This window comes from Ylistrum balloti, unplaced genomic scaffold (genome assembly GCF_031769215.1).
Source record: "Ylistrum balloti isolate Yb309-2 unplaced genomic scaffold, AGI_CSIRO_Ybal_v1 Utg370698, whole genome shotgun sequence".
In the NCBI taxonomy this organism is placed as follows: Eukaryota; Metazoa; Mollusca; class Bivalvia; order Pectinida; family Pectinidae; genus Ylistrum; species Ylistrum balloti.
In genome coordinates, this window is record NW_026782419.1 from 27,177 (window position 1) to 55,030 (window position 27,854).

At 35.2% G+C, this 27,854-nt stretch overlaps 1 protein-coding gene across 1 annotated transcript; it reads left to right on the forward strand.

Annotated features, from left to right (window-relative positions):
- Positions 1–12,636: 12,636 nt before the first annotated feature.
- LOC132557569 (potassium voltage-gated channel subfamily KQT member 4-like) lies at positions 12,637–27,651 on the forward strand. The gene is made up of 13 exons (XM_060222067.1): positions 12,637–12,890; positions 13,204–13,297; positions 13,739–13,865; positions 15,278–15,453; positions 16,197–16,325; positions 17,292–17,402; positions 19,533–19,717; positions 19,941–20,123; positions 22,132–22,149; positions 23,169–23,275; positions 24,491–24,689; positions 25,070–25,166; positions 26,854–27,651. Exons 1-13 carry the CDS (start codon positions 12,637–12,639, stop codon positions 27,649–27,651), a joined length of 2,478 nt encoding a protein of 825 aa, XP_060078050.1.
- Positions 27,652–27,854: the final 203 nt, after the last annotated feature.

A 27,854-nucleotide genomic window follows, 5' to 3' on the forward strand; every position in this document is an offset into this window, starting at 1 on the left:
CAAGATGTTGGACTCCTGTGGGAAAATGTCAGAGCTTTTGTATTTGGCAAAAATTGATACCTAAAACTGAATCTTTGTGAATCACAACCCGGGAGACAAAAAATATCTTAAGCTGACGTTCAAAATGCACATTATGAAGGAGTTTGCGAGCTGTGATCAATCTGTTACCCAATAAGTACTTGTAGAAGTCGTGTAAAATGATTAACAAAGACATTCATCTTGATGGCAATGAACATTTAATGGTATTTAGCAGTAACATACTGACAGAGAAGCTAGATTTTTCTGAACTTTAATTGAAACACATAATCTACCAAGGTGGTTCGATACATCAATCACTGTATTTTTGTTTCATTTTAATGATACTGCACGTGTTGCGTGTCATTAACCGGTTTTCTCTACAAACGAATTGTTTCTTTTTTCCCTATTTTCCTTCTTTTATTCTTGAAATACGTTTTGATCTTGCTGGCGTTTCAATGAATGATTACGCATGTTTATGGGTCATGGAAAATTAATAAATTGATTTCGTATATAATTCCATCAGTGAACGATATTTAATTACACCGTACACATTGAATGAATCCACAGCTAGAAATCGAAAATTGGAATGGATTCCACGGTGAAATAAAAAATCACCGTTGATTCTAATGATGTTAGTGCAAATAAAGAAATATCATAAACAGAACACTAAAATCACCGCTAATATAATTGGATTCCTTCCAATACATTAGTCGTCCATTATATGACTCTGTCCTGAATATTGATAAGATTTGATGTAAGTAATTTGAGTATGGGTGTTCTGATCTTCTATCGTATGGTTGAGAGTACAAGTAGTTAGCACAACATATTTATTTGATTTATACACTATTGGAAATAAGTGATTCTGGAAATTTAGAAAAAGTAGCGATCAACAGTTTAACAAACACCATGACAGGTAAACCATTGGTATAAATGAACCGTCACGAAAACAAGTTGATGTTATCACAGAAATGGTTGTAAACAAAATATCTATTGTATTAACACGAACACACTTGTGACAATATCAATAGATATTACGGGCCGACAGTTACTGGGATCTGCACCTAAACAAACTGTATCTTTTACGGCTAAGCTTCCTGCTGGAGTTTGAATAAAAGACACACAGGTGAAAAGCACGTTTTCATCCAAAATTAGAATTAAATAAATGTGACAAACCAATACAATAAACTGCATTTAACCGACATTTTGTCTTTTTAAGGATTCATCAGCGATATTAAAAAATGATAATCACGTTTATTTTTTGCTATGAGAGATTGCTATGGAAGTTGACAATTCCGTTGTCGTTGTGAGGCAAGGAATTGCAGACAACTCATCTAATGTGTTGTCGATATATGTTGTTCCAAAGAACTCTCTGAACCATGTACCAAAAAAAGACGACATAAAGTACATCATTTATTATCAAATTCCAAAATTTCGTTAATGTTTTTTAGACTTTTAAAGGATAACCAAAAAATGACACATACAGAGTATATTTGAATTAACAAATAAGAGCTCATGAATACAAGGGAGTTTGAACATCAACAATGTAGTTTTCTGCCTTCCCTTCTCTACCAGTAAGGCATTGAATTCAGCCAAAATTGTACGTTTATGACTAATCGACAGCATTGCTAGTTTGTTTCGGGAGGTGGAGGGTGTGCTAGAAGGGGTAGTTGGATGTGACGGCTTTTTTCATCATGACGTCACCCTTAGACGGCCGAATTTATTCGAGATTTAAATGGTTTCATTTCCCTGTAATAGTTTTCATTCCAGACTCATCTGAATTACAAATACCGCTTAGTATATATAACTAATAATACTCATTAACTAATGCGAAGCCAGAAGCCAATTTAAATTTGCTCGGTATATGATATTGCCAACACAATATCTATAAAGACGGCAATATATGTTTTTTTTTTTTTATTTACCTATTCATCTATTACTAGTATCCTAATACATCATGGACCGTCTGATCTTTGCTTTACTAAATTGACACTCTGTGACGATTCACATGGATTGTCCAAGGAAGTGTATTCCGGACCCGTTAGACTTATTTTTAATTGAAAATTCCAATAATAAGACGAAATTTAAAGATGGTTTTCCGAGATTTCGAGAGCACTCGTTTTAAGTTTAAGATAGTAACATGAAGACAAATATGTTTCCTGTGTCCAATGTTAGCGGAGTCATTTCGAAAAAAAAATACGTAAATTTATTGAAATTCGTTTTGATATTAGACTTAATCAAAATCACATTTTGATGTGTCTTGCTCATGTGAATTCATTGATTGTTAGTGAAAAGATATTGAGACACCACCAGAAGGCGCTTAGTATTTTTCGTCGTGAATCTAATAGAGAAATAGAGATTACGAAGGGAATAAGAGAGGGTGACTATCACGTAGGGTATTTGTTCTATTGAACCATATTCTCATATTCTACATTTAAATAATGGAAAACAAACTGATGAGTATGAACAAGAAAATATTTTATAAAAAACATAATGAAATTGAAAACCAGAAAATAAACATTTGAAAAACAACTAACTGAAAAAGACAAGTTTAAAATTAACAAAAAAATAAAAAGGAGTTTTCACAAGCATACTTAGATATAGAAATACGTGGCTTAATGAACTGATAATGCACAGCAGTACTTAAAGGTTTAGTAAAACCAACGTACCAAGTAAAGGTTAGGTCAGTTATCTGTATCATGTATATTACATGGAGATGAGTTTACTATGTAAGTAATACGCTGTTTCTGATCTTACCTTCTTTAATAGCAAATTTTCAGTTTAACCAATCGTCTTCTAGTGCCCGAAATAGCATTTATAGGAAACTGAAACGAGGGATTATCAAAGTTATGTCCGCTGCTTTTCCACAATATACTGAATACATATACAAACTTCCTCACAGAAATAGAAATATTTTGCTACCATTTTGCGACAACAAGATTTAATGGTATTTCATAGATAACATCTACGAAACAGCTTATTTTGGTAAGTAAATCAACATTTCCTGCATCTTTAAAAGATGTCTGGTATTTACTACTAGTCAAAATTCCTTTCCTTTTATTCTCGTAAGCTAGTAGAAAAATACTTCTACCAGTAAGTGATGGACATTGCGATTGTTTTAGCAGTTATAGATGACCTGTATAAAACATTCTTGTTCGTCTACATCTTGAACTGTTTTAATTGTTAAACATACCATACGTAAGAAAATGAGAAGAACGGTGAAATCACCACTAAAGTTTATGATGTCATTATTTCAAATCTATAATATGTGACTACCAGAGACAAAGTCGTAATAGAAAATTGAAAAAGTTTGCTGTGAATGGATAAGAGGACATATCTATATAGAGGACAATGAGATAGGCACTTTGCAATAAAACAATACTTTAAGTACGTAATACAAATGCCTTTAATATTACATACTCAGCCCAGCATTTCAGTTATTTATCACGTCTCTACAGAATGGACAGTCTTCTTTGGTCTTTACAAAGGCTTTTTGGACACTGGAACGGAAATGGTTTATATCGTTGTTCAATACTATTTACAACCTCGGAATTTTGTGATCAACTTGAAATTTCGGCTTAATATCCCGAAACATTCAGTTATTATCTCGAAATTTCAGGTTGCTATCTCGAATTTTTTTCGACTTAACATCTCAAACATTTTTATTTACTTTCTCGAAATTTTGAGTAATTTGCTCGAAATTTTGATTACCCATTGGAATTTGTCAGTTATTTAACTCGAACATCGAGTTACTATCTCGAAATTTACTGTCTTGCAATTTCGACTTACCCTCGTGAAATTCAGTGTTACCTTCTCGAAAGTTTTAGTTAAAAAAAAACTAACGTGGTCAGAATACGCTTTCTTAATTATCTCACTAGTGTCTTTGAGTTTAGTAAAAATATACATGAAGATGTCGTAATTATTCAAAAGATGTTGAAATTTTTTCTCTTGGGAAATCACGTGAGAATGAACCGATCAGCGCTTCCTACAACTGAGTTAAAGTGCATGCGTTTGTCCTAGAAAACAAATGAGAATTTAACACTGCTTTCGATAGTTACCCATTTCATCTGCGATGCTTGCCGTAAGCTAGTTAGTTCCGCGGTCTGTGTCAAAAAAATGTATTAATACCAAATTAAACTTTAAAATTCAAAATACGCCGCACGCACGATAAATCTTAATTAAGATTCTAGAGGAGTGTACATTTTTGTCTGTTGGTCACATTCACGGAATTTGTTTCTCGGACGTTTTATCATGAGAAAAAACATCGTTAGAGAATTCACTTTAGATTGTAAAATGCAGTATATAATGGAATGCCAGAGAGCACGACACATGCAGAATGTTTTGTATCCGTGTAATCTGTTGAACGTAAGGACTTTACAAGTCATGATCACATTGGGGGTCATTACTGAAGTGTAAACAGCGTCATCGTGTTCTTTTCAAGGGAGATACTAGAGAAATTAATCCAATATAAGGTAAAATCCTGTTTGATTTATGTGGGGTTTTTTCACTTCATTCCATATCACATGGTATCGTGATGAATGAGAGCGAATCACGACAAGGAAAGTTTTAAGAACAAGATTAGAGAAAAAATGTATTTTTCATTTTCCAATAACAATATATGATGACGGCATAAATAACACACCTACATCTTTATCAGAGGGACGCCATCTTCATACCAATTAGAGGCCTATCAGTCCATGATGTGTATAAATGTCGATTTGTACAATTTCTACCAGAAATCATTAAAGTGCGCTATGCTAGTGTTAAAAAGTCAAAGCCGATAAGTTAAAAATATATTGCACTTTTTTAAATAACATATGTCGTAATGATTTGTCAATCAGGCAAAATTTCAGTAAAAAATAAAAAAAAAAAAAAGAAAGAAAATGGCTCTTTAACTAATATCAGCATTGCCAGTTGATAAGAGGAGCTTTACGTCTGATAATCCAACAGCAGATGAACTTCAGGAAAGCCATCAGCTGTGACTAGAATATTGATGATATGTCAGTCAGATCGGGGAAAGTTTTTCATCAATCAGAAGAAAAGATATATTCCAAATTCGACACGAGCCATTTCATGATTAAATTTTTCAATTACACAGAAATATTGTCCAGTTGGCCACAGCGTCATAATAGCAGGAAGTCGGTGATATGTCAATAGGAAATCGGTACGCGACGTAAATATAGGACCATGCATTTGCTGGATTAAATTAGAATTGACATAATAATCCTTCTGTCTTCTGTGGGATAAAGTCCGCCAACTAAATATCAATCTAGCCAAGCAAAAGATTTTCTTGTTCATGAGTCACCTGTGCGTCTTTTGTACAATATCTGAGATTACTTGCCACATTTTAATTCCCTCGAATAGTGGCACGCTTTAGAATCGGTACGCGTGCTTTACGTTCTTCTTAAATGATCAGATGTATCAAAATTATAAAATTTATTGAATAATGGGGTTAATCCATCTCCCAATCTAGATTTTTGCATTTCTTGAGATCACTAAGGAATTTATTTTTTTATTCAAAATTAGGGCCCTTAACCTCAATGTCTAGTCCTAGAAGGACGAAACAGCTGTATGATGTAGCATCAATGACGAGTCGTAGAAGGACGACACAGCTGTATGATGTAGCATCACTGACAAGTCCTAGAAGGACGAAATAGCTGTATGATGTAGTAGAAGGACGAAACAGCATCAATGACGAGAAGGACCAAACAGCCATCAATGGAAGGACGAAACAGTGTTATGATGTAGCATCACTGACGAGTCCTGGAAGGACGAAACAGCTGCATGATGTAGCATCACTGACAAGTCCTAGAAAGACGAAACAGCTGCATGATGTAGCATCAATGACGAGTCCTAGAAAGACGAAACAGCAGTATGATGTAGTATCAATGACGAGTCCTAGAAGGACGAAACAGCTGTATGATGTAGCATCACTGACGAGTCGTAGAAGGACGAAACAGCTGTATGATGTAGCATCACTGACGAGTCGTAGAAGGACGAAACAGCTGTATGATGTAGCATCAATGACGAGTCCTAGAAGGACGAAACAGCTGTATGATGTAACATCAATGACGAGTCGTAGAAGGACGAAACAGCTGTATGATGTAGTATCAATGACGAGTCGTAGAAGGACGAAATAGCAGTATGATGTAGCATCACTGACTAGTACTAGGAGGACGACAAAGCTGTATGATGTAGCATCACTGACGAGTCGTAGAAGGACGAAACAGCAGTATGGTGTAGCATCATTGACGAGTCGTAGAAGGACGAAACAGCTGTATGATGTAACATCACTGACTAGTATTAGGAGGACGAAACAGCTGTATGATGTAGCATCACTGACGAGTCGTAGAAGGACGAAACAGCTGTATGATGTAGTATCAATGACGAGTCCTAGAAGGACGAAACAGCAGTATGGTGTAGCATCACTGACGAGTCGTAGAAGGACGAAACAGCTGTATGATGTAACATCACTGACTAGTATTAGGAGGACGAAACAGCTGTATGATGTAGCATCACTGACGAGTCGTAGAAGAACGAAATAGCTGTATGATGTAGTATCAATGACGAGTCTTAGAAGGACGAAACAGCAGTATGGTGTAGCATCACTGACGAGTCATAGAAGGACGAAACAGCTGTATGATGTAACATCACTGACTAGTACTAGAAGGATGAAACAGCTGTATGATGTAACATCACTGACGAGTCCTAGAAGGACGAAACAGCTGTATGATGTAGCATCACTGACGAGTCGTAGAAGGACGAAACAGCAGTATGATGTAGCATCACTGACGAGTCCTAGAAGGACGAAACAGCTGTATGGTGCTTCTGATTGCGTTATTTCACATTATCTGTATCTAGTTCTATATTCGTATTAAAAGAAAAGTTTCATTCGTGTATATTGTTACAATCTCATTTCAAGACTTAAAATTAATCAGGTAGAGTTTTGTCATTTACAGTGTAATATAATTGTAAATGATTAATTTTTTCCCAATCTGTTCTCATCAATATTCCAATCCACGATACCCTCAAAAGGCTTACAATAACATCGAGACATCTTAACTACGGCACAAATAGTGTCCGTTTTCTCGTGTGTCGTTTGAATAACATTTTTTTTATGTATTTCTGAATTCAAGTATTTTAATTTCGTACTTTTCAATATTGAACTTTTCAAACGGACGTCGATTGTGTTACCGCGCTATCATTCAAATGAACCGAAACGTGATAGATCAGTGAAAACATCAGATTCCTTTAGCAGTCTACCAACGACAATCTGAAATTATTGCTATTTTTTTTACTTCCTATTTATTTAAGATTGCCTCTCTTTGGACGTTTTACTTGAGCGTTTATCCATGAGAATAACGCGATTGGTAATATTCCCAGTCCTTAACATACATCACTAAGCTTGTACCATAGAGTCATTCCATGTCGTTCAGCATGAGATAAACTCGGTATAATTTGACTGTGTGGGTTATCATGCTACCGTGTGCAGGCTATAATATTTCAGTGTGATTGCACTATAAAACCGTCCGTCAGTGTATGACTGGTTTGAATGACGTTAATGCAAAAAAAAAGGGACAAACGAACAAACAAACAAACAAACAAACAAAAAACAAACGCTCTGTACATATCTGATACAACATCAAAATATCGTTATATGTCTGAATTATATAGCACACCATCAAAAAAACCTTTGGCCTCTTGGAATATAATTAATTAGTCATTTTTGGATCGATCAGTTTTACCCTGAAGTTGTAGTCAACACTGTTTTATTTTACAGCTACATTTTACAAACATAGGAAGGAAATAAGTATTTATACACATCCGTGTCGAAAAAAATTTAATTCATTTATCAAAAATTTATCTTTTTAAAAGAAAATCGCAAAAACTATTACTCTTAGAAATGAGCAGCTGTAAGGTATTGACGGATGAAAAAAAATGGCTCCGTGTATAACTGAACGTTTATCTTCAAACAATTTTAGGATATGCTCCGTGTGATGAGAAAGTGTGGTTCGTCAAGGAAAGTGAAATGCGGTTTCCGTGACTAATCATTCACACTGATTAATTGAACATTTTTAAACGCACACCAATTAAAGACGTCGTGTCGCCTAGGGGATCTTCACTTTAGACTGATTGTGATTAAATTTATTTGTTTTCGATGCTATCAGATTTACGATGAGCAAACTGATTTACGAGAAGATCGTCGATGAAAAAGGACAATGTACAAGCATATGAACTTATACACAGACAACGGGAAGTAGGATCCCAACCTGAGGCAGGTGATGAACACGAGGCTCTTCGAGTGTTTGCAACTCAATAATCTTTCCCCAACTGTTGACATCCCCTATCTCACCCACACGAAGGGATTTTTACCTGCTTGCCTCTCCTTGCAGATGATGCTGGTTTCCTAATGTTTATCTTGAAATGGTGTTCATATCACTAGATAAAGTCGGATATTGACAAAAAAAATTGTTTAAGGTTGAATTTCGAGACAACGAGTTTCTACTGTATTAAATTTATGATTATAAAGAAATGATGCTTCATCAAAGCGGTATCAGTATGAAGACACAAACAGTTTAAATATTGGTTTGTGTAATAGTTGCCGCCCATTTTGAAGCAGTTAGTTTCGGCATCAGTTGGCATTCCAGTTTTAATTTTTTAGGTTCTTATTTTTCATCTCAGTTAACAAGGTCTGAATCAAATCCTGAAAAAGTAGTGAACGAATCTCTTCAATCTCAATGTTTTTTTAGAATACAACTGGGTGTTTGGAATATACTCCCAAACATCTCAACGCACAGCTGATTTTCGGAATCTGATAGCATTTCGTGTTTTTACGCATGCGTATCAAAAAGTATCCGATAACATCTCTTTGACATTTCACAGAGAGTAAGCACATGTTTCAAACACTTCTGTCTGTGTACAAAGTATCTCGGATCAACTGACTCGTAACACTTGGTTTTTACTTGATTTAGATCAATCGTCACGGAATTGTTTCATGACATACAATGTACTTATAGGTAAAAAAAAAAACTGGTATCGATCGCCTTTTTTTATGAAATATCTGATTTGTTTACTTGCCTAAGTATTGTACCTGTTGCCCCCTTCGTTAGATTCAACAGAGACAACTGAATATCTTAATTTGATCTTTTCTCGTCATTCTAAACATTATTTTCCTAACGCAGGTCTATATTGACTCTGCTTCACAGTTGGCTTGAGTTTGCCTCAAGGTCAGTGAGGAAGGTGACATACCAGGATCTTTATAATTGTGGTATAATGTAACCGGATTGAGTATTCTGCTGGGGGCCTTCGGTCGTATACTTCAGTGTGCTAACACTATAAAGTTGACACCTCACCATTAGAAAGATGCTTACACTAACATCGCAACCTCCCTAAAACACAAGCATTCAACAGATGCTACTGAAATGCGGACGCAGCACCGTTTGAAAAGAAACATTACATAACATCAAAAATGTGTGTTTGTTTGTTTTAACAAAATTTTGATTAGCTCTATATAAATCAAATGTAAGAAAAAAAGTAAATGTTCTTCTTTATACAGACATAAAACCTTGAAAAACATTTAATTGTGAGAAAAATAACGATAAATAGTGATCCCCATTAAAGTGAAATGGCTTTTGATGCATTTTTTTAATGAAAGAAATAAAAGTTACAAATATTTGTAATAAATCAACTTCAAAACTTATTATACATATACAAGTGTACATGATAAACAGTATATATAGAAAAAGATAGGAGGGGAAGCCCCTTTTTGATCTCTTCTAATTATTACCTTACGTTGTGTTAACAAACAATAACTAACACTCTGTTCGATAATGATGTCGACCGACTTCAGATTTATTCTGTTAAATTTTTATGCCACTATATTTCATCATTTCATAATGTGTTACAGTGGATCTTACACGAGTGTCAATGTATTATGGAATTTATTAAACGAGTTCAATAATTTGATATGCCACGAGCCGATAGGTGGGTTATGTGATAAAAATATTTCCGTCATTTCGTTATAATTTTCATGTCCATTTATTACTGTTTGTAGAGAGCTTTGGTGAATTGGTTTGTAGTTTTATAGCAAGGCAATGGCTGATTAAGCTGTGGTCAGTGTATTTTCTAAAGCTACGACATTTGACATTTAAATGACAATTTTGACAAAAATATAAGAAAAATAATAAAGCCGAATATTGGAGGATATTGCAGACTTCAGATTTTGTTGGCAGAACTTTTTATCATTAGCCATGAGTACAGCTCTTAACAAAATTATCAACAATAAGAATTTACAGACTTCTTAGATGTGGGCTGGGCGGCGCTCACCCGAAAAGGCTAATTAGTGCTAAGATGTTTGTGTTGTATTTGATTAACATTTTTCATATCATCAGAATTCCGGAAATAAGCATGAAGTCTGCGGTAGGTGTAAATTATTAGATGTGTGGCGTTAATTCATTCCATACTGCAATTTATTATTTAGCTTTTGTATTAAAATTTTTTAAACGATTTTAAGATAAGGACCACAGAAATGTAAATAAGGAATGCATGATTAAATCGAGAGAAAGAAGATACAGTTGTCAGTGCTTTCCTGTGTTGAATTGCGGGTCAGACATTTTGACTGTTGGTTCATCCCGAGCATCTAAATACAGCATTAGTGTCTAGGTAGATAGAAGTCTTTCATTACAAGCGCCTACAGGACAGGACTGTAAAGTAAACAGGTGATGTGGGGCCGCCCTCAGTGACACATGGCCTGACCAAAATAGAGTATATGTGCATTCACTTTCTCTTCTTACCTCAAATTATCCGCCAGCGTGTCCTGGTCAATAACCTGCGCTCCATGCATTTTTAAAAAGTTGGCGTGACCTTGTTAGGGTCAACGGCGTTCGTTTATATGGGTTGAAAAACCTGGAACTCAAGACGCAGAGTGAAAGAAAAGTCTGTTTCCTAATTGAAATGTTACATAATCTGTTCCGTTTCAAAATTTTAGTTGCATATCAAATGATCAAAAATATAAAAGAGACGCGATCGATCTGGAAACAAGTCTGGATAAAAGATATAAATCAATCTATTTAGAGATATGTTTCCCTGGCCATTATGACGTCATACAAAATTGTAGTGAAAATCATATTGAAAGCAGCTTATATAATAGCTACTTATCTGTCGAAGTACTTTTATAATTGAAGAGATGACAGTAGTTTCCTAGTAATCGTCAAGTTACTGTCTTTTTACGTGCAAATCTTTGTTATTCTAATTTGACCGAAAAGTCACACCAAGTTAGACCAATTAGTGATGACGTCACCAAAGTTGACATGAGGAATTGTTACATATGTAAGTCAACATCAAAAACGGGAAACAGAAATTGTTGGATGCTTTACTTGTAAAAGTTTTGTAAATACAAATGGTAGAAGCTGCTTGAACTTTTGAAATCATCCAATATTGATGAATAAGATTTTTTTTTAAATCTTGAGTCATATGTGAAAAATCATGACGAAGTATTTGGTATGTAATATTCTTTTGATTTACAGTTATGTCAATGTCTTGCGGTGCTATCTAAAAACGATTCTGATGTTGCTGCAGCATCCGTTAAAGCCAAAGCAGGCAATAGACACTTTTCGTTTTAAGATATTTCTAAAGATTAAGTTGTGCATGAGAAAAAGGATCAGGTTGTTTGTGATATAATTTAATGTACGTGATTTTAAAGCCTAACAAGATGTTTCTAGAGACCACTTCAGCCGTGTTACTTTACCATAATTCAGTTGTGTTTACTCCGAGCCAGAATTGCTGTATCAATGGGACTCTAGTGAACACATCAATGTGATCGTGGTGTTTTATACGGGTATTCAAGGCTTTCCGACATTATTAAGATGGAGGCCGAAATGTGGGTCAGTAAACTTGATAATTTTCTGAAATGTGACATGTGGACTAGTGATGAGTACATGAGACAGGGACAAGTCACTGAACTCTGACATGGGGATTAGTGACGAGTGCATGAGACGGGGACAAGTCACTGAAATGTGACATAGGGACTAGTGACGAGAGCATGAGACGGGGACAAGTCACTGAACTCTGACATGGGGATTAGTGACGAGTGTATGAGACGGGGACAAGTCACTGAACAATGACATGGGGATTAGTGACGAGTGTATGAGACGGGGACAAGTCACTGAAATGTGACATCGAAATAGTGTCAGCTAAGGCTGAGGTGAGAGACTAAAATTCAACACGGTCCCGCTGATGAGAATACTAGACATGAAGAAGAACTGGCAGCTGGTGAAGAGTTTATCAGATAGAGACGTGACAAGAATGTGACAAAGAGACAGGTGTCGATCATATGACACACTAATGTGACAAAGAGACAGGTGTCGATCATATGACACAAGAAAGTGACAAAGAGACAGGTGTCGATCATATGACACAAGAATGTGACAAAGAGACAGGTGCCGATCATATGACACAAGAATGTGACAAAGAGACAGGTGTCGATTATATGACACCAGAATGTGACAAAGAGACAGGTGCCGATCATATGACACAAGAATGTGACAAAGAGACAGGTGTCGATTATATGACACAAGAATGTGACAAAGAGACAGGTGTGACAAAGAGACAGGTGCCGATCATATGACACAAGAATGTGACAAAGAGACAGGTGTCGATTATATGACACAAGAATGTAACAAAGAGACAGGTGTCGATCATATGACACAAGAATGTGACAAAGAGACAGGTGTCGATCATATGACACAAGAATGTGACAAAGAGACAGGTGTCGATTATATGACACAAGAATGTGACAAAGAGACAGGTGTCGATCATATGACACAAGAATGTGACAAAGAGACAGGTGCCGATCATATGATACGGGAACTAGAAACGTCACATGTATACAGACATCCTAACTGCATGATACAAATTGTGTGTAGAACACAGTTAACATATACATTCCATCATGAAAGGCTCATTTTATTGAATCACGCGTGGATAACTCATTATCTCATTATTTTAGTATATACTGAACTGGATCAAAGGGATGTGTTTCTGGACATCTCCAGAGACAAATAATGCATAGACCTTTTTCAATATCCCATTCACATTGTATCATAAAATACAAGTGGCTAAATTTCCAATACTTCCAATACAATAACGGAGAGTGTGAACGAGAAGCCATTATATATGTTTGTGTTACAGGTTCCTTGTAATTGTTGGATGTCTTGTGTTAAGTGTCTTGGCTACAGTCGAGGATTTCCATCCCAAACTGTTCACAAGAATTGCACTTTATCTGGTAAGTAGTCATGGCCATCTCTCATGGATTTGTTTACCATACATGGAACTTGTTAACATATCATTCGTACCGTGTCTGCAGTCCTGAAAGATATTGTCCGATTTTAAGTTTTTCACTGATCACAGTCGAACCTCCTTATCTCGAACTCGTATAAACCCAAACATTCTGTTTAACAGAAGTATTTTATCCGAACGAACATTTCACAAACCATTCGATCTCACTCTAATTTGAAATAAAAAATTATATCCTTCCTTAGTTATAGTTATTTCATCTTTTATCAATAATAAGACGAATGATGCTTAATAGTTATTTGCTCCCTGACCGTGGTTGTAACATCTTGAAGGGCTTGGACAACCGTTTTCAGCCAGTAGAATTCTCACGGTTCTGTTTTTGTATATGTAAACACATGATATACCTTATATACCAACGTCTATTCTCCAGGAACCATTCCTGTTGGTTTGGCTGATGGCTGAGTATGCAATCCGGGTTTGGGCGGCCGGATGTCGCTCCAGATATCAGGGCTGTTCGGGACGCCTTAGGTTTATGCGAAGACCTCTGTGCATTATAGGTAAGTGCCGCACGTGGTCCTTGATAATGTGTATTAACCCTGAATTAATGAGAAAACGAGTTTATTCAGATATTGTACAGTGATGATAGTATGTTAGGTTGATGTAGTATCCATATGCCTCTGTAAGGTAATCATGTTTAATATGTTCTCTTTACACTGTTCCGGATTTCTACCTCCAACTGATATGTTAGTATAAAAAACAGTCTTGCTCTTCGATCGTGTTTATAGTATGATAAAACGTTTGTAATATGTCGTTGTGTGAATACACATGTGGAAACCCGACATGACTATTTCCGAGTCTCGCTCCAGTCAAACGTTAAACAATTTGTCGATATAATTTGCCATCCCTGAAAATAATTATAAACATCGACCGACCCGTAGGTGCTCTTTTTTTTCTTACACAAAATATTCGCACGTAACAGAAATAAATTAAGAACCACATTTCAAACTTATCAAAATAAAATTTCTAATGCAAAATTTGTTTATTGTCGGTACACAATAATTTCCAAATCGTTGCAGGGAAAGTTTGCACAGGATTAACGCGAACATAATTGCTTTGCAAAAACGCTGTATACTGCAGACACCAGTTTCAGGCAATAGTCAACGGCTGCTGTGGTTAACCAACTGTTTACTGGTTAATATCGGGACTATTTAAACTATCGTCACAAAATAATAATCTTATAAGAGATAAAGAGATCTGTTACCGAAACTCATGCTTCCTGTCCCTCCCATATTGACCCTCACATGCATGATTTCGAGGTTTAGGGACAAAAAGGTCGTTTATTTCGTTCCTGCTCTGTAAACTCTTAAGTTTCGACATTTGTGTTCGATTGACAGTCCCTAACATTTGAAGGTCTGATATGCAATTGAACAGACCTTGGGACGTCCTAGAATACGGAACATTAACATTACTTATCTCTAGAATCCAAACTTCCGGTGAACGAATATGCTCCTTCCGTAGGCCAAATTCGGAACGGCGAGTAACACTTGTCCTGTAATTCAAGAAATTTGATTAAATTTTCCATTTGGGATTTCATAGGAATGTTGATAATTGCTAAATGAATAAACTGTGACGGGATCAAGTATGGATTCATTAAACCAAAAGCTATCGTTATTGTTTCTACAAGATTTGCTCGTGATTAAGAAGGCAAGTCATTGTAACTGTATTTTTCGTTACCGTCGCTACACCCAAGTCTGTAATAGTGACTTTACTGACTACACTAGCGTTGTTTCACAATTATTCAAATAAATATACTTTAAGGAGTATGATATGAACAGATTGATGAAGGGCCGTTTTCTTGTGTTAACAGTAAAGTCAATATCAGTACCGACGGTCATATATAAGCCCTGTAAATCTGTTCAAAACGAATGCTTACCGTTATTCTGGTAACTGTTTAATTCATATGTTGCAGATATGGTGATCATCGGTGCCTCAATTATCGTACTATCTCTTGGTATCGCCAGTCCAATGTTCGCTGCCTCACCGCTAAGAGGACTACGCTTCTTTCAAATCCTACGTATGGCCCGGATGGACAGACGGGGGGGCTCTTGGAAACTTCTGGGATCTGTTGTCTGGGCACATAGGCAGGTACATTGGTGATTAGAATACCTTTTCCCACAGTTCATGACAAATTCGTCTGAATTCATTTTTTCCTGTACTCAATTGTATATTTTATCAGGAAAGTCTATAAGTTGTCGTTTACTTCCAATTACAGAATATCAAAGTCCCTAATATATTTGCTCCCAGAATAATCTACAGTGGAATTACCTGTTCGCTATGTAGTCCCCATATGCATGGACACAAAGGCAGTTTATCCGTATAAAGTTGTTTTTATTTGGTGACCATTGAAAGGACAATGATAGTATTTTTGCTTAATTGTAATGGTGAGAAAAATCAGAAGGTAGCATGTATGCGTGCGTTTTTGTTGTCTTGTTTTGAGTTACTTTCCAATTAATGATACCAGAATATGCTTGCAGATAACAAACCAAAAATACTGATATAGAATTACATCACAATTGCGAAATACGATGAAACTATTTTGGAAGTTTACTGTAAAACCGTATTTTCGTGGGACTCAGATTTCGCGGTTCTCCAAAATTACGCATTTTATTGGCACTTGATTCGCAGAACAATCTTAATTACAAAATTCACTAGTAAAAAAATTTATGTAAACTTTTATATATCTGTAGTTTCATGGACATATCAATTCGAGGATATAAAATACCCATGAATTAAATGAAAAGAGATCTCCATAGTAACATTATTTTCGGAACAACTGAATTAGAGCACGTTTAACTTATCATATTGTACATTTCTACCCGGTTCTACAGGAACTCCTTACAACGCTGTACATTGGATTTCTTGGCCTTCTCTTCTCGTCCTTTCTTGTGTACCTAGCAGAAAAAGATGCCGACAAAAAGAAATTTCGAAGTTTTGCCGATGCCCTTTGGTGGGGAGTGGTGAGTTGTAAATGTATAAACTTATTTCATCTGCGTTGTCTAATCCGGAACATTTAGTTTGAAAAAGAACTGTGTAATTATCTTCCTAACGTGTTTCTGTGTATCACTTATTCACGATGACATCTACGCTTCACGAACACCCGCGTAATCAAACAGAACAGCAGTCTTAGGTGTTATTTTTGTGGAACCTGGGCTGTATATACATTTAGATATGAATATTTAAAACGGTTGCTTTTAAAAACATAACCTCGAGCTTCGTGGTACTTCGGATGAAGTCGGGGGAAGTCAGCACATTCAAGTCTCGCTAACAGAGCGTTTCTGGAGCAGGACCATGTAATTTATTTTAACATACAACAATTCAGATGTCGCAGATTGGATTGTTTTTCCAATGAACAAGGCTTAACCTCGTTAAGATACGCCCATTCTAGATGGAAAAAGTTCGAGGAACAGGCCCAAACCTGACTGGTGAAACAGACAGCACCTCATTCACCTTATCTGTTTTATAAAGTTTAATAACGAAAATATAAGTATTGAATTCGGTTGCGTATTCCAATATCATCCGCCTTGCTGACTAAACCCTGATGGTTTTCACAGAGAAAATAAGTAAGTTTTCTTTTCAGTATATCTAAGAATGAATAGTCACGAATGTTTCCTTTAATGGAGAAACGCACAATTTGAAGGATTCCATTTGGCATCGTATTACAATGACATCATCCTTGATAACAAAATGGTTTTGTTAACGGAATTCCATCGCATTCCAGATGAATTTATCAAAATCCATTCTGTTTACTTGCGATACAATGAAAATGAAAACACTGACAACAAGACAAAATATCATTCAATCTTTCTGTTTTCAGAGATTACTGTGCCATTCTGGTTGGACAATAACATGATTGAGATTTTTGAGAAATGAAGACGTTTTGCGTTAAGAAAAATGGTTTATCACAATTTATTTGTCACTTTCAGATCACACTGTGTACTGTAGGATACGGAGATGTGGTTCCTACAACATGGGCTGGCAAATTGATAGCTGCATTTTCAGCTGTGTTGGGGATATCCTTTTTCGCCCTGCCTGCGGTATGTTCTTCTGTTGGTAAACCTGCAGTGTTGATATTTTCCGTATCTGATTTTTCATTTTTTTCAAATCCTCATTTTTGCTATGAGTGCAAAGTCCTTTTGTCTATATCTTAAATATATGGTCTTTATCCCTGTTTTAACCTCACATCTTGGAATAAGTAGCACATACAAGAATAATATGTTCACAATCACTACAGTACAACTGATTAACCCATTGCCGTGACTAAAAAAATGGATTTGCTTTATTTCATTTTTTATTGAGGCAGCGCTTATTCATGTAAAATGTCTGACTGTTCTATGCCGTGACAATCGAATCATTAGCGACAGGAAATCCGCAATGTCATAACTGTCACATTTTATTGGTCTGCTTCATCTCCTTTCTATGGTATGTCGACATTCGTCAGATTACTTTCCTGTTATGTGAACATTATCCTCCGATATTGGGTATCATTAAAGGTGTATGTCTTCCATTAACGAGGCCAGTGCACGGTACCTTTACATCTTTGTGACACTCACACATTCGATATAATCGCCCTTAAGACAGTGCCATTGTAGGTTTTACAGTATTATTTAGCAATGCCATTGGTTAATTGCATGGATTTGAAATGGGTCACGCGTTCAAATGTGTTTTATATGTCAGCTCATATTGGACACTGGACGCGCAGGGAGAGAGCATATCTAATATATTGTTTGTTGTTATGACCATCACCTGACACCTGAGAGAGAGAGAGAGAGAGAGAGAGAGAGAGAGAGAGAGAGAGAGAGAGAGAGAGAGCATGTGTATCCCATTGGTTGAAAAATAACAGGGATTTACAAAAAAAAACATGTAAGTATGTGTCTTGTCTAATGTGGAGGAATATGGAACATTGTACGAAGTTGTCAAAATGTTATTGTTCCAACAAGATAAATGGACATGTTTGAACTTTTTGTGATAACAGATTAATGCTTGGTATTGTTTGTGTTTTTTGAAGAAGATATTCACATTTTTTTCTTAGTAATATCAGAACATTGGTATAAAGTAGATACTGCCTGAGGGCGAGCACAAACAATACTATGAGTTGTAAATGAGGTCTTTGTGTCGTAAAATAATAAATTGTGCTTTTAAATATTCGTCAATTTGATGTCAAATTGAATGAAAGGTACATTTGGTGCCGTTTTCTGGAGCTAACGATGACATCACTTTATTTTTTGACTAGATTACCTAGTACAACATGTCATATTTTTGTATAGGATGGTTCCGTATCGAATCGATCCATCTTTAAGCTGGAAATCATATCAGTATAGAATCAAAACTTGTTTTATCTTGATTGCTGAAAATACACTTTCTCGAACAAGTTTTAGAATTACAGGATATAATACTTTATAATGTATATGTTTGTTATGTTATTTTGTTTGACTTTTGGTTAATTCCTATACGAATGCTTTCAGGAAGATTTTGTAGCTCAGGATAATTTTGAAGCCAATCGATAGGTCAAAAGTTCTCAGTCCAGCATGCGGCTTATTCAAGGCTTTGTTTGTTAGGTTGCCTTTTAACTACTTGGAATGTCCATGCATATTACCATAGTGTTCGATCGCTTGAATACCGACATATAAACAAACGTTACAGACTATAAACTGATATTATGGGGGCAAAATACGAGCAAAATAAAGGAATACAATGATACACTGAAAGAGAAATGTGACAAAGTGTTCCGGAAGTACTTTCTGCGGCATCTATGTAGGTCACGACATGTAAATCCAGTCCATTCAACCATTAACCACCACGATGATCAGTTCTCTTTGGCTGCTTCAGTTTTTCGTTAGCTGTTTCATTTGATATTTGTGACGACTTGTTGCTTCTTATTCTTAGGAATGTAAGCGATATGATTTTTCAATTTAGTATATTCCTGAATTTAAGAAATGATTACCTTGTTATTCAGTGAATAGGTAAATGTAGCATTTTACTATTACATGTGTTATACAACCTATCGTGATGCCAGCTTCAGATGTTATATTGACGTTACACACAGATTATCATAATAATGGCATGATAATGGAAACCATGGGCATAAAGCCGACATTCAGATTGACATAGCAATTTTTTTCTGCAGTGTTTACATGTTTAATTCCTGTTTATTTTTTTATATTTAGGGGATCCTGGGTTCCGGTTTTGCTTTGAAGGTCCAGCAACAACAACGCCAAAAACACCTGATAAGGCGGCGCGTGCCTGCTGCCAGACTGATACAGTGTCTGTGGAGATGTTACGCGGCGGACGAAAACTCCATGTCTATAGCGACATGGAAACCTCACATGGTTCCATGCCCCAGTCCTACATCGTACGCACAGTCTTATCCGTTGTTCTAATTTTAGCACTTTTTCTGAGTGATCTAGACTTCTTGAAATAAAAACTTTTAAAAAATACCATGTAACTAAAAGGCACAATTACTGTATTGTAATCTACAAAAAATAAGTTTAATATAAAAAGGACTGCGCAAAAATGTTTGTTGTTTTTTTTAATGATGTATCGTAGTGAAACCACAATGTTTATTTATTATGCAGTGACAGACAATGGAAAAACAACACAGGCTCCTCCTTCGTGAGCAGGTTCTCCACCAGACGGCGTGATCGTTCGAGTGCCGGAAGTAGTATCACTTCCAACTCTCCCCATTCACCACTAATTCCACGTAGAGAGTCGAAGAAACCGAATGGGACGGCAGACATGGAAGACTTTGCAATTAATAGGTATTTGAATATCATGGTTTGTGAAACTTGCGACATTTATATATACTAACGGCCAACAGACAAGCAAATGTTAGATCAAAGCATGTCACTAGTTCGATTTATTGATTGTTAGTGCCAGGGTAACCTAATACTACCTAATGTTGCTCGTATTCCTTATATTTTCAGCGCCTTGGAATTCTTTTAAATACCTCTATACTGCTTCTAAACCTACAATTTCAGAGCAAGGTTAACCTTACACCTATCTACTTGCCTTGTGTCAATTTTTCCACAAGCTTAGCTTTTACTTAATATTATTTCAATCTATCAGATGACTATTATGTGCATTGAAGCATCGCCATGGAATCCGTTGTTTCGATAGCTGGTCAAATAAGAAATTATTAATATTTTATCAAGTTGGAAAACTATGATTTGACAATATGCGTAAGATAATTGTTCTCTGATATGATGAATTAGATCCTCTGAAACTGTAAAGGAAAGATTTCTCGGCAATTCATTCGCACTATCGAATCAGTTTAACTTACAACAATCATGTTTAATTTTTCTAACTATCGGAGACGAATTATCTTCCGTTGTGTATAGTTTCATATTTCATCCTATGTACTATTTTTCCTCAAATTAAATACAATAAATCTCGATTGATAAACAAAACCTCTCAAGATAGAGGTTCCCTCTGCACAGGGTGCTATGAAATAAACGAAATTTGCATAAGAATCAACAAATGTATTCTTCGGACCAAAACACGTGAGAAATTATTACAACGACGTTTTCTCGTTAAACAGATCTTGACGTACTTTATGCCGCGCCATCTTGTGTGATAATAAAGTATACCGTACTGATGTGCAAATTACACCACTGGGTGACTTTTGTTAAACTTCACATTTTTAAAACACGACGTAAATCTTTACGCTCGAATGGTATTTAAACATCCTGTAAGTAAATTTTATAGAAAAAAACCTTTAATATCATATTTCAATATACCTATAACGCTTTGTGAAATATCCGAAATACTTGCTATTTGCCAACCAAAATGTTGGTAAACTCACACCTTACTGTTAGTGTTACTTCAGCATACGGTCAATGCGTGTGTCATTTATTACATTTCTGCCAGTGAAATATAGGGAAATATAAAGAATTACACAAATGAAAAGAGAGAACACAAATCATTTTATAAAATTGGCATAATGCATGGTACAAAAAATCACAAAACCAGAAACTTGAAGCGTTGTTTCCTTGTAACACGACATTCAATTCCATGATAAACTTTTATTTCCTTGAAAGTCAGCAACCCATGCAACACAAATTACTTTATCAGACATCGAACCTAACCCTACACCTATCGTCTTAAATGTGGAGCTAACACGTTAGTCATTCCAAGAGAATTTGTGTCATCAACAGTGACATTTGTACGTTGGCGCCATATTTTCAGCCGCGTAGAAACTGGTCATAGGTTATACTTTCTGCACTTGTTACAGCAAATTTTGTCTGTAAGTCACATGAATAAGTAATATTTTCTATGTGAATATAAAAATGAATTTACATTGAATTTTTTTTTTTTTTTTTTTTTTTGTGTTTACATATTTTTATTGATTTTTGAAAAACGGACTACATTTTGTCGCGTATAGTGAGTAAGTAGTGTCCGCGAAAAGCCTTGTCAGTTTTCTCATTTTGTGTCTCATCTAAATAAGCTATTAATTCGGCTATTTTGCTTGTGGAAATATAATAAATAGAATATTGAATAGTGTCTCTAGTAATAACAAATATATTTCACTTGTATCTTTGTATCTTTCACTCGTACTGCGAACTCGTGAAAGAAACTGAAATATCAGGCACACTCGCTCAATCTGCATATGCCTTATCATAATTGATAATTGATCCGATTGGTTTGCATTAACATACACATGTAGATTTCCCTAACTACTTTACCAAACAGTATTTGAATTGGTAGTTCAGTTTTATTGCTTTCAATTACTTTCAATATATTGACATGCAAAACTTGTCGTTTTAACAGCTTGGTGAACCGCACATGGTAAGCTTAATATTACTAAAAGCAATCTAATGTTATTTATCAAATTAATAGTCCGTGCTGTTAGTATGTATGACATACCGTTCGTAGTGTAGTATGTCTTGTTTTCTTTAGTTTGGGTACGTCTATAAGTACATTGTATATTACACACTGGTTGATGTAGTATTTACGTTAAGTGTCACCTTTTTGCATGTCAAGATTGTGTTCAGTGGAATTTCGATAATTTAACCATTTTCTCCTGGAATAATTTGAATTTTGAACCGATTGCATTTTCATGAAATTTATCTTATTGAAAAAATAAAGACAAGACGTTTGGATAGATGAAGGGACAATATGGTATGGTCGATTTTTCGATACTCTACTGATTTGCATTAATTTATTTTTTTGTTTTTGTTTTCTAGTGTTCTGTTGAAATAACATGAGTTATGAGAATGACATTGATAACGTCATTGTATGACTTCTCTCATAATACAGAAACATATACTGCTAAAACATTGATTTTTTCAGATATATCTAACTCAATGTTAGTTATGTAACATAATAATATCGAATTCAATATTTAAGATTTGAAGGCATACCAATACTTTTTTACCAATGTGGGTTCGCCTTAGTTTAATCTTCACCTGTCTACCTCAATTTCTCATATTTATATTAAAAGTGAATATCAGCATACATTACAGTATAAATCCCAATCGTTATATAATATTGAAAATATATAAATAAGTCTTAACTGGTATTGGCTAGCTGTAATCTACAACAAACTTTGTAGACGGATTATTGAGTTTGTTGACGGATTATTATGTTTAGTATCTGTTCAGTTACTACATATATGAATATATAAAAGAAATTCATGCATGAGCTACAGTGTTTATGATAACTTACTACATGTACATGTAACTAAGTCTTATCGATCCACCCTCGCCTAATTACAATCAACTGGAAAAATTACTGTAGATGCCACTCGATAAGATGGCAAATGTAACATGAACCGGAAGTTAAAGTGATGTATTTTATTTCAACAGGAGCCATCTTAGTCTTGCCACTGGGTTGGCAGACCAGAGAGTTGACCAGCTTCCTTTAAAGAAAGACAACCGCTCACCATCATTTTCATACAGGGATCCAAATGAAGGTTAGGATTGGTATCACGATTACGATAACACTTTTCCATTCTTACGTCATTCACATTCATTGTATGTAACAATTTTCAAAAAGATTGACAAGTATACAAACTTTAACCATTAAAAGAATAGAAATGTACATTTTAACAATGTTAGCGAATGAAAGTAATGTGTAATAAATATTATAGCAAAAGACGCAGCAATTACATTAGCAATCAGCCAAATACTGTATAAAAAGTCTCATAAAACTGCGTCGTATCTATATCTGTAACTCGTCAATGGTGTTTGGGACCTTTAGTAAATGGTATGATAATATCGTGCAAAAACTGCTTTGATAAATAGTTCTGGAAGGAAAGGAAGTTATTGTTTATAAAAGAACTGTGGCAACACGATATTGATTGATGACACCGTTTTACATCTGATTGATGATCTTACATATATAAAGGACCGTAAATGAGTTTTCATTTTGAATTTGATTTTATTAAACGAATCCTCAAATCTTTTGTTTTTTTGCAGGAATTGGTTTTATTTGGTTTCATGTCAAATGAAAATAAGTTTAAGATACTCTATATTATATACCACCGACAAAGCAACCTTTCAAAATGTTTTAAAGGAAATACGTGGAGGACAAATTAAAAAGGATGTAGCCATTTTGTAGAACCATTTTCAATTCATGACGTAACGTTATTGTCCATATTATGACATCACAATTTAATTCTTACTAACACAGCAAAGACGGCATATACGTAACATATTACATGGGGAAAACAGACAGCTAATGTGTTAACCTGTCTACAAATTTAGTATGATTGGTTTTTGCACTTTATGAAAAAGATAGGTAATGATGTTATTTGCTATTTCACAAATACATCATTAAATACACTACACTTTGTAGTCAAAGTGTCATCGTTTAATAATTTATTCTGAGGTAAATAGTGACTTATATACATAAACAATAATAGTGTTGATTTGTCTTTTTATAACTGACCATCTGCCATACCAGTGTATAATTTGTACTAAAATAAATATTTAGTTATTATCATGCTTCCTCCGATTCTGCCATTAATAAGAATAATGCATTTTGTCTGGTTTGTAGATTGGATGACGTCTATACGTTATCTAATGAGAACGACTTAACATTTACGATGAATCATACCTTTGTTGACTTACATACTTTTAGTAATAAGGTTTTTAAAAAAAAATTATATGAAATTTACATTTTTTAGAAGAGGACCATTCTCCGAAAATGACACAACTGACGGAACAACATAAGAAAGCTATTAGGGCTATCAGAAAGATAAGATACTTTGTATCCAAAAAGAAATTCCGGGAGGCACTGCGACCTTATGACGTCAAGGATGTGATTGAGCAATATTCCGCGGGTCATGTGGATATGCTTGGGCGAATCAAAAGCCTCCAATCGAGGTATAGATATCAAACTGTAATACAACTCAAGTATTTTAGGTTTGGATTTGAAATAAGGTTTTTACGAAAAATAATATTGATGATATTTTCTGTCAATTTCTACAAAAAACCTAACGTGAATGACATCGAAAAACATGTGCACAATGTAGTTGATCTCGAAGTACAAAGACTCCGTGTTGGCCCAAAGCAAATATAACCAACTAGATTGAACTCGACCAGTAAAGAAATGGTAAATATGTCATAGCTTTTAGAGAAGTTTGTGCAAAGAGAAACTAGTAAGACAAAATAATAGAAAAAAAACAAACATTCATTTAAAGATTAAGAAATGCTTCTCTTTTGTCTCCTTAAAGAGGAATAAATTATTTTTATTCTATTTACAGATTGGATCAAATTTTAGGAAAAGTTGGCAGCAAGAAAAAAGACACTTATGACTCTAAGCAAAGTCTTGCGTCCAGAATAGTAAAAGTAGAACGTTCAGTAAGTATGATTTAAGAGAGCGACCTGTTAGTACATGGTAAAGTATTGCATTCAAACACTAAACAATATCCTGTATTAATATTGCACATACAATTATATAAGAATGAAAGAAATAATACAGAACCAGTCATTGTACCTTAGAGAATAAGAATATGTATAGATAATATTTTTTTTGAAATATACTGCAAAGGAGAATACTTTTTATAACAATTACGTTATGGTAAAATAAAATGGATTAAAAATTCACATCATTATCATAAATCGGGAAAATACGCTACGGTATAAAACATTGACTTGAACTTTGTAGACAAACGTCTTTTAGCAGCAAAATTATTTACACTCTTTTCGCACTAAATAATATGCTTTAAATTTGGTTGCACTGATTTTCATTCATTCATAGATTATTAAAAGTGCATGGACTTGTAGACTTCGCTAACTATCAATGCACGATGTTTCCCATCCTTCCTAACAGATTATAGAACAAAACTACGTTTAGTGGTCCACCAAACAACCCTGGGGATTAGATAGAAATCTTTAAATACACACAAACAAGCTTTTCCGCTTTGTTTTATTATATGAGTTATGTACTTGTAAAATACCATCATTCCTTCCTGATTAGTCAGCATTTGTTTTCTACGTCAGTTTATTACTTGTTGTGTAAGCATTATATTGTCATGCCGCTAGTCTCCATGAAAGAGAGATACAATATGATACAATGTAAATTGATCGAAGTGTTTATCTAGTAAAGCCGCGTTTCTTCTTGTTGACAGGCCAATCACAGTTGCTTAAACAAATCGAACGTAACCTGGGGATTTCATATCTTATACCAAAAGTATAAACTTTTCCAGAGACGTGTGATTTACTATAACTGTAAAATCGTTTCATTTCGATGGCCTCAAATCTCGTGGTAAATTCGATGTCGCTTGATTTCGTGGACAAATCTCGCTCACGATATCCAATAGTGCTAAAATCCCTGTCATGTTTATCATTTCGTGAACATATGAATTTGCTAATTGAAAGTAACCACGAAATCAGCGAAATAAATCTGCCACGAAAATTAATGATTCTATAGTTTGTGAAATTATCAATTTATATGTCCACAAGCTGTTAAAATTAATATTATCATATTTATATCTATATTCATATTACTTTTATAAAACTATATTGATCCACACGAAATCAACTCGAATTTGTTGTGCATTCTATAAGTTTACTTCCATATCGAAATGATATTACCATTCAAGAGTGTCTTTTGTTGTTTGTTTTTGTCTTAAGAATGGAAATCTGACCTGTTCTGTATGTTTTGTGTCTTTGAGCAAAGCTCTTTGGTCCAATTGCTCCGGATGGTATGCGACGGGTTATACAGCGATCAACTACTACAACGAGACCCCACCTCAGAATAACCTTGTTGTTTGTTAAAGGGGCGATAAACAAAACAAAACATATTTTACGTGATGACTGCTGGTCTCGAATGTATTTGCTGCTAATTGTGCGTACTAGATAAGTAGAATACTGAAATGTCAGCTGGCTGGCTTTAAATGAAATCACTTCCTATCGACGAATTCCAACTCTTCACTTTCCCTCCATTCGTTTTGTGTTGTTAATTTTAATTAAATTTCACATTTTCAGAACACTGACGTCTGAATAAAGCACAAGTTAAGTTTGCCATTTGCTCTTCTGTTTTCAGACTGAAGACATAGAATCAAAATTGGACTTACTATTCGATATGTACAAAGAGGATCGAAAGATATTATTACAGTATTGTCAGTCTATGGCACAACTCACAAACAATGTTCCTGCTTCAGGGGAGGCAACTCCTGTAGCATCATGCTTAAAATCTTCAACAAGTTCTCTCAAGCAACCTCGCTCAATCCTTTCGGACAAGCAAAGCAGCGAGCCTTCTACTCCGACTAACATGGAAAACCTTGAGAACCAATCGATGCAAAGAAACCTGTCAGACCTCAGTCAGCGAATCAAAAAGCGTGTTACATATCGCTTACTCTCCTTAAACGTTGAGGCAAAGGAGAAACAGGAACCTTCCAGCATTCCATATAAGGGCCGAAGAAAGAGTGCGTCATTCGATACGGGTGATGAACTCTTTGTGCATGGACGTAAACAACGGTACACCGCACACGGGGAAAGTGACCTCGAGGAGGTTTTTCGAGAGGTTTCCACAGAACTCAACAGTGAATCAACTGAGAAAGAGTGTGGTGAAATACAGTGTTCCGAACAACTTCCAAAGGCGAAACAGTCTATGACGCAAAGCCAAAGGCGTGAACAGTTTTTGCGAGGACGAGTTTCAAGAGATTCAGGCAATAAATCACATGACCCAGATCGCGTTGTTCGCGAGAACGAATCATTCACCCGTGTAGTAATTGATAATGACGTGTCCGAATCGTCAACTAATAATTCCCCCACTCATTTAGGTTATGCCTCGGATTCCGGTGTTGTCACGAATACATATAGAGATAAAAATGGTCAATAAATCTTGTTTCCTGTTGAATATTTTAGTATGTATATTTATTTGCTTTTTCATCTGACCATGATAACATGCATATATTACATTTTTGTTATTTTAGGTAGTAATTAATACTCAGTCTAATTTTAATATGGGACAATAAAATAAACATGAACGAGTAGCTCATATTTTTTGGAGCTGCCATATTCCTTCCAAGTCGTTCCCTTTGT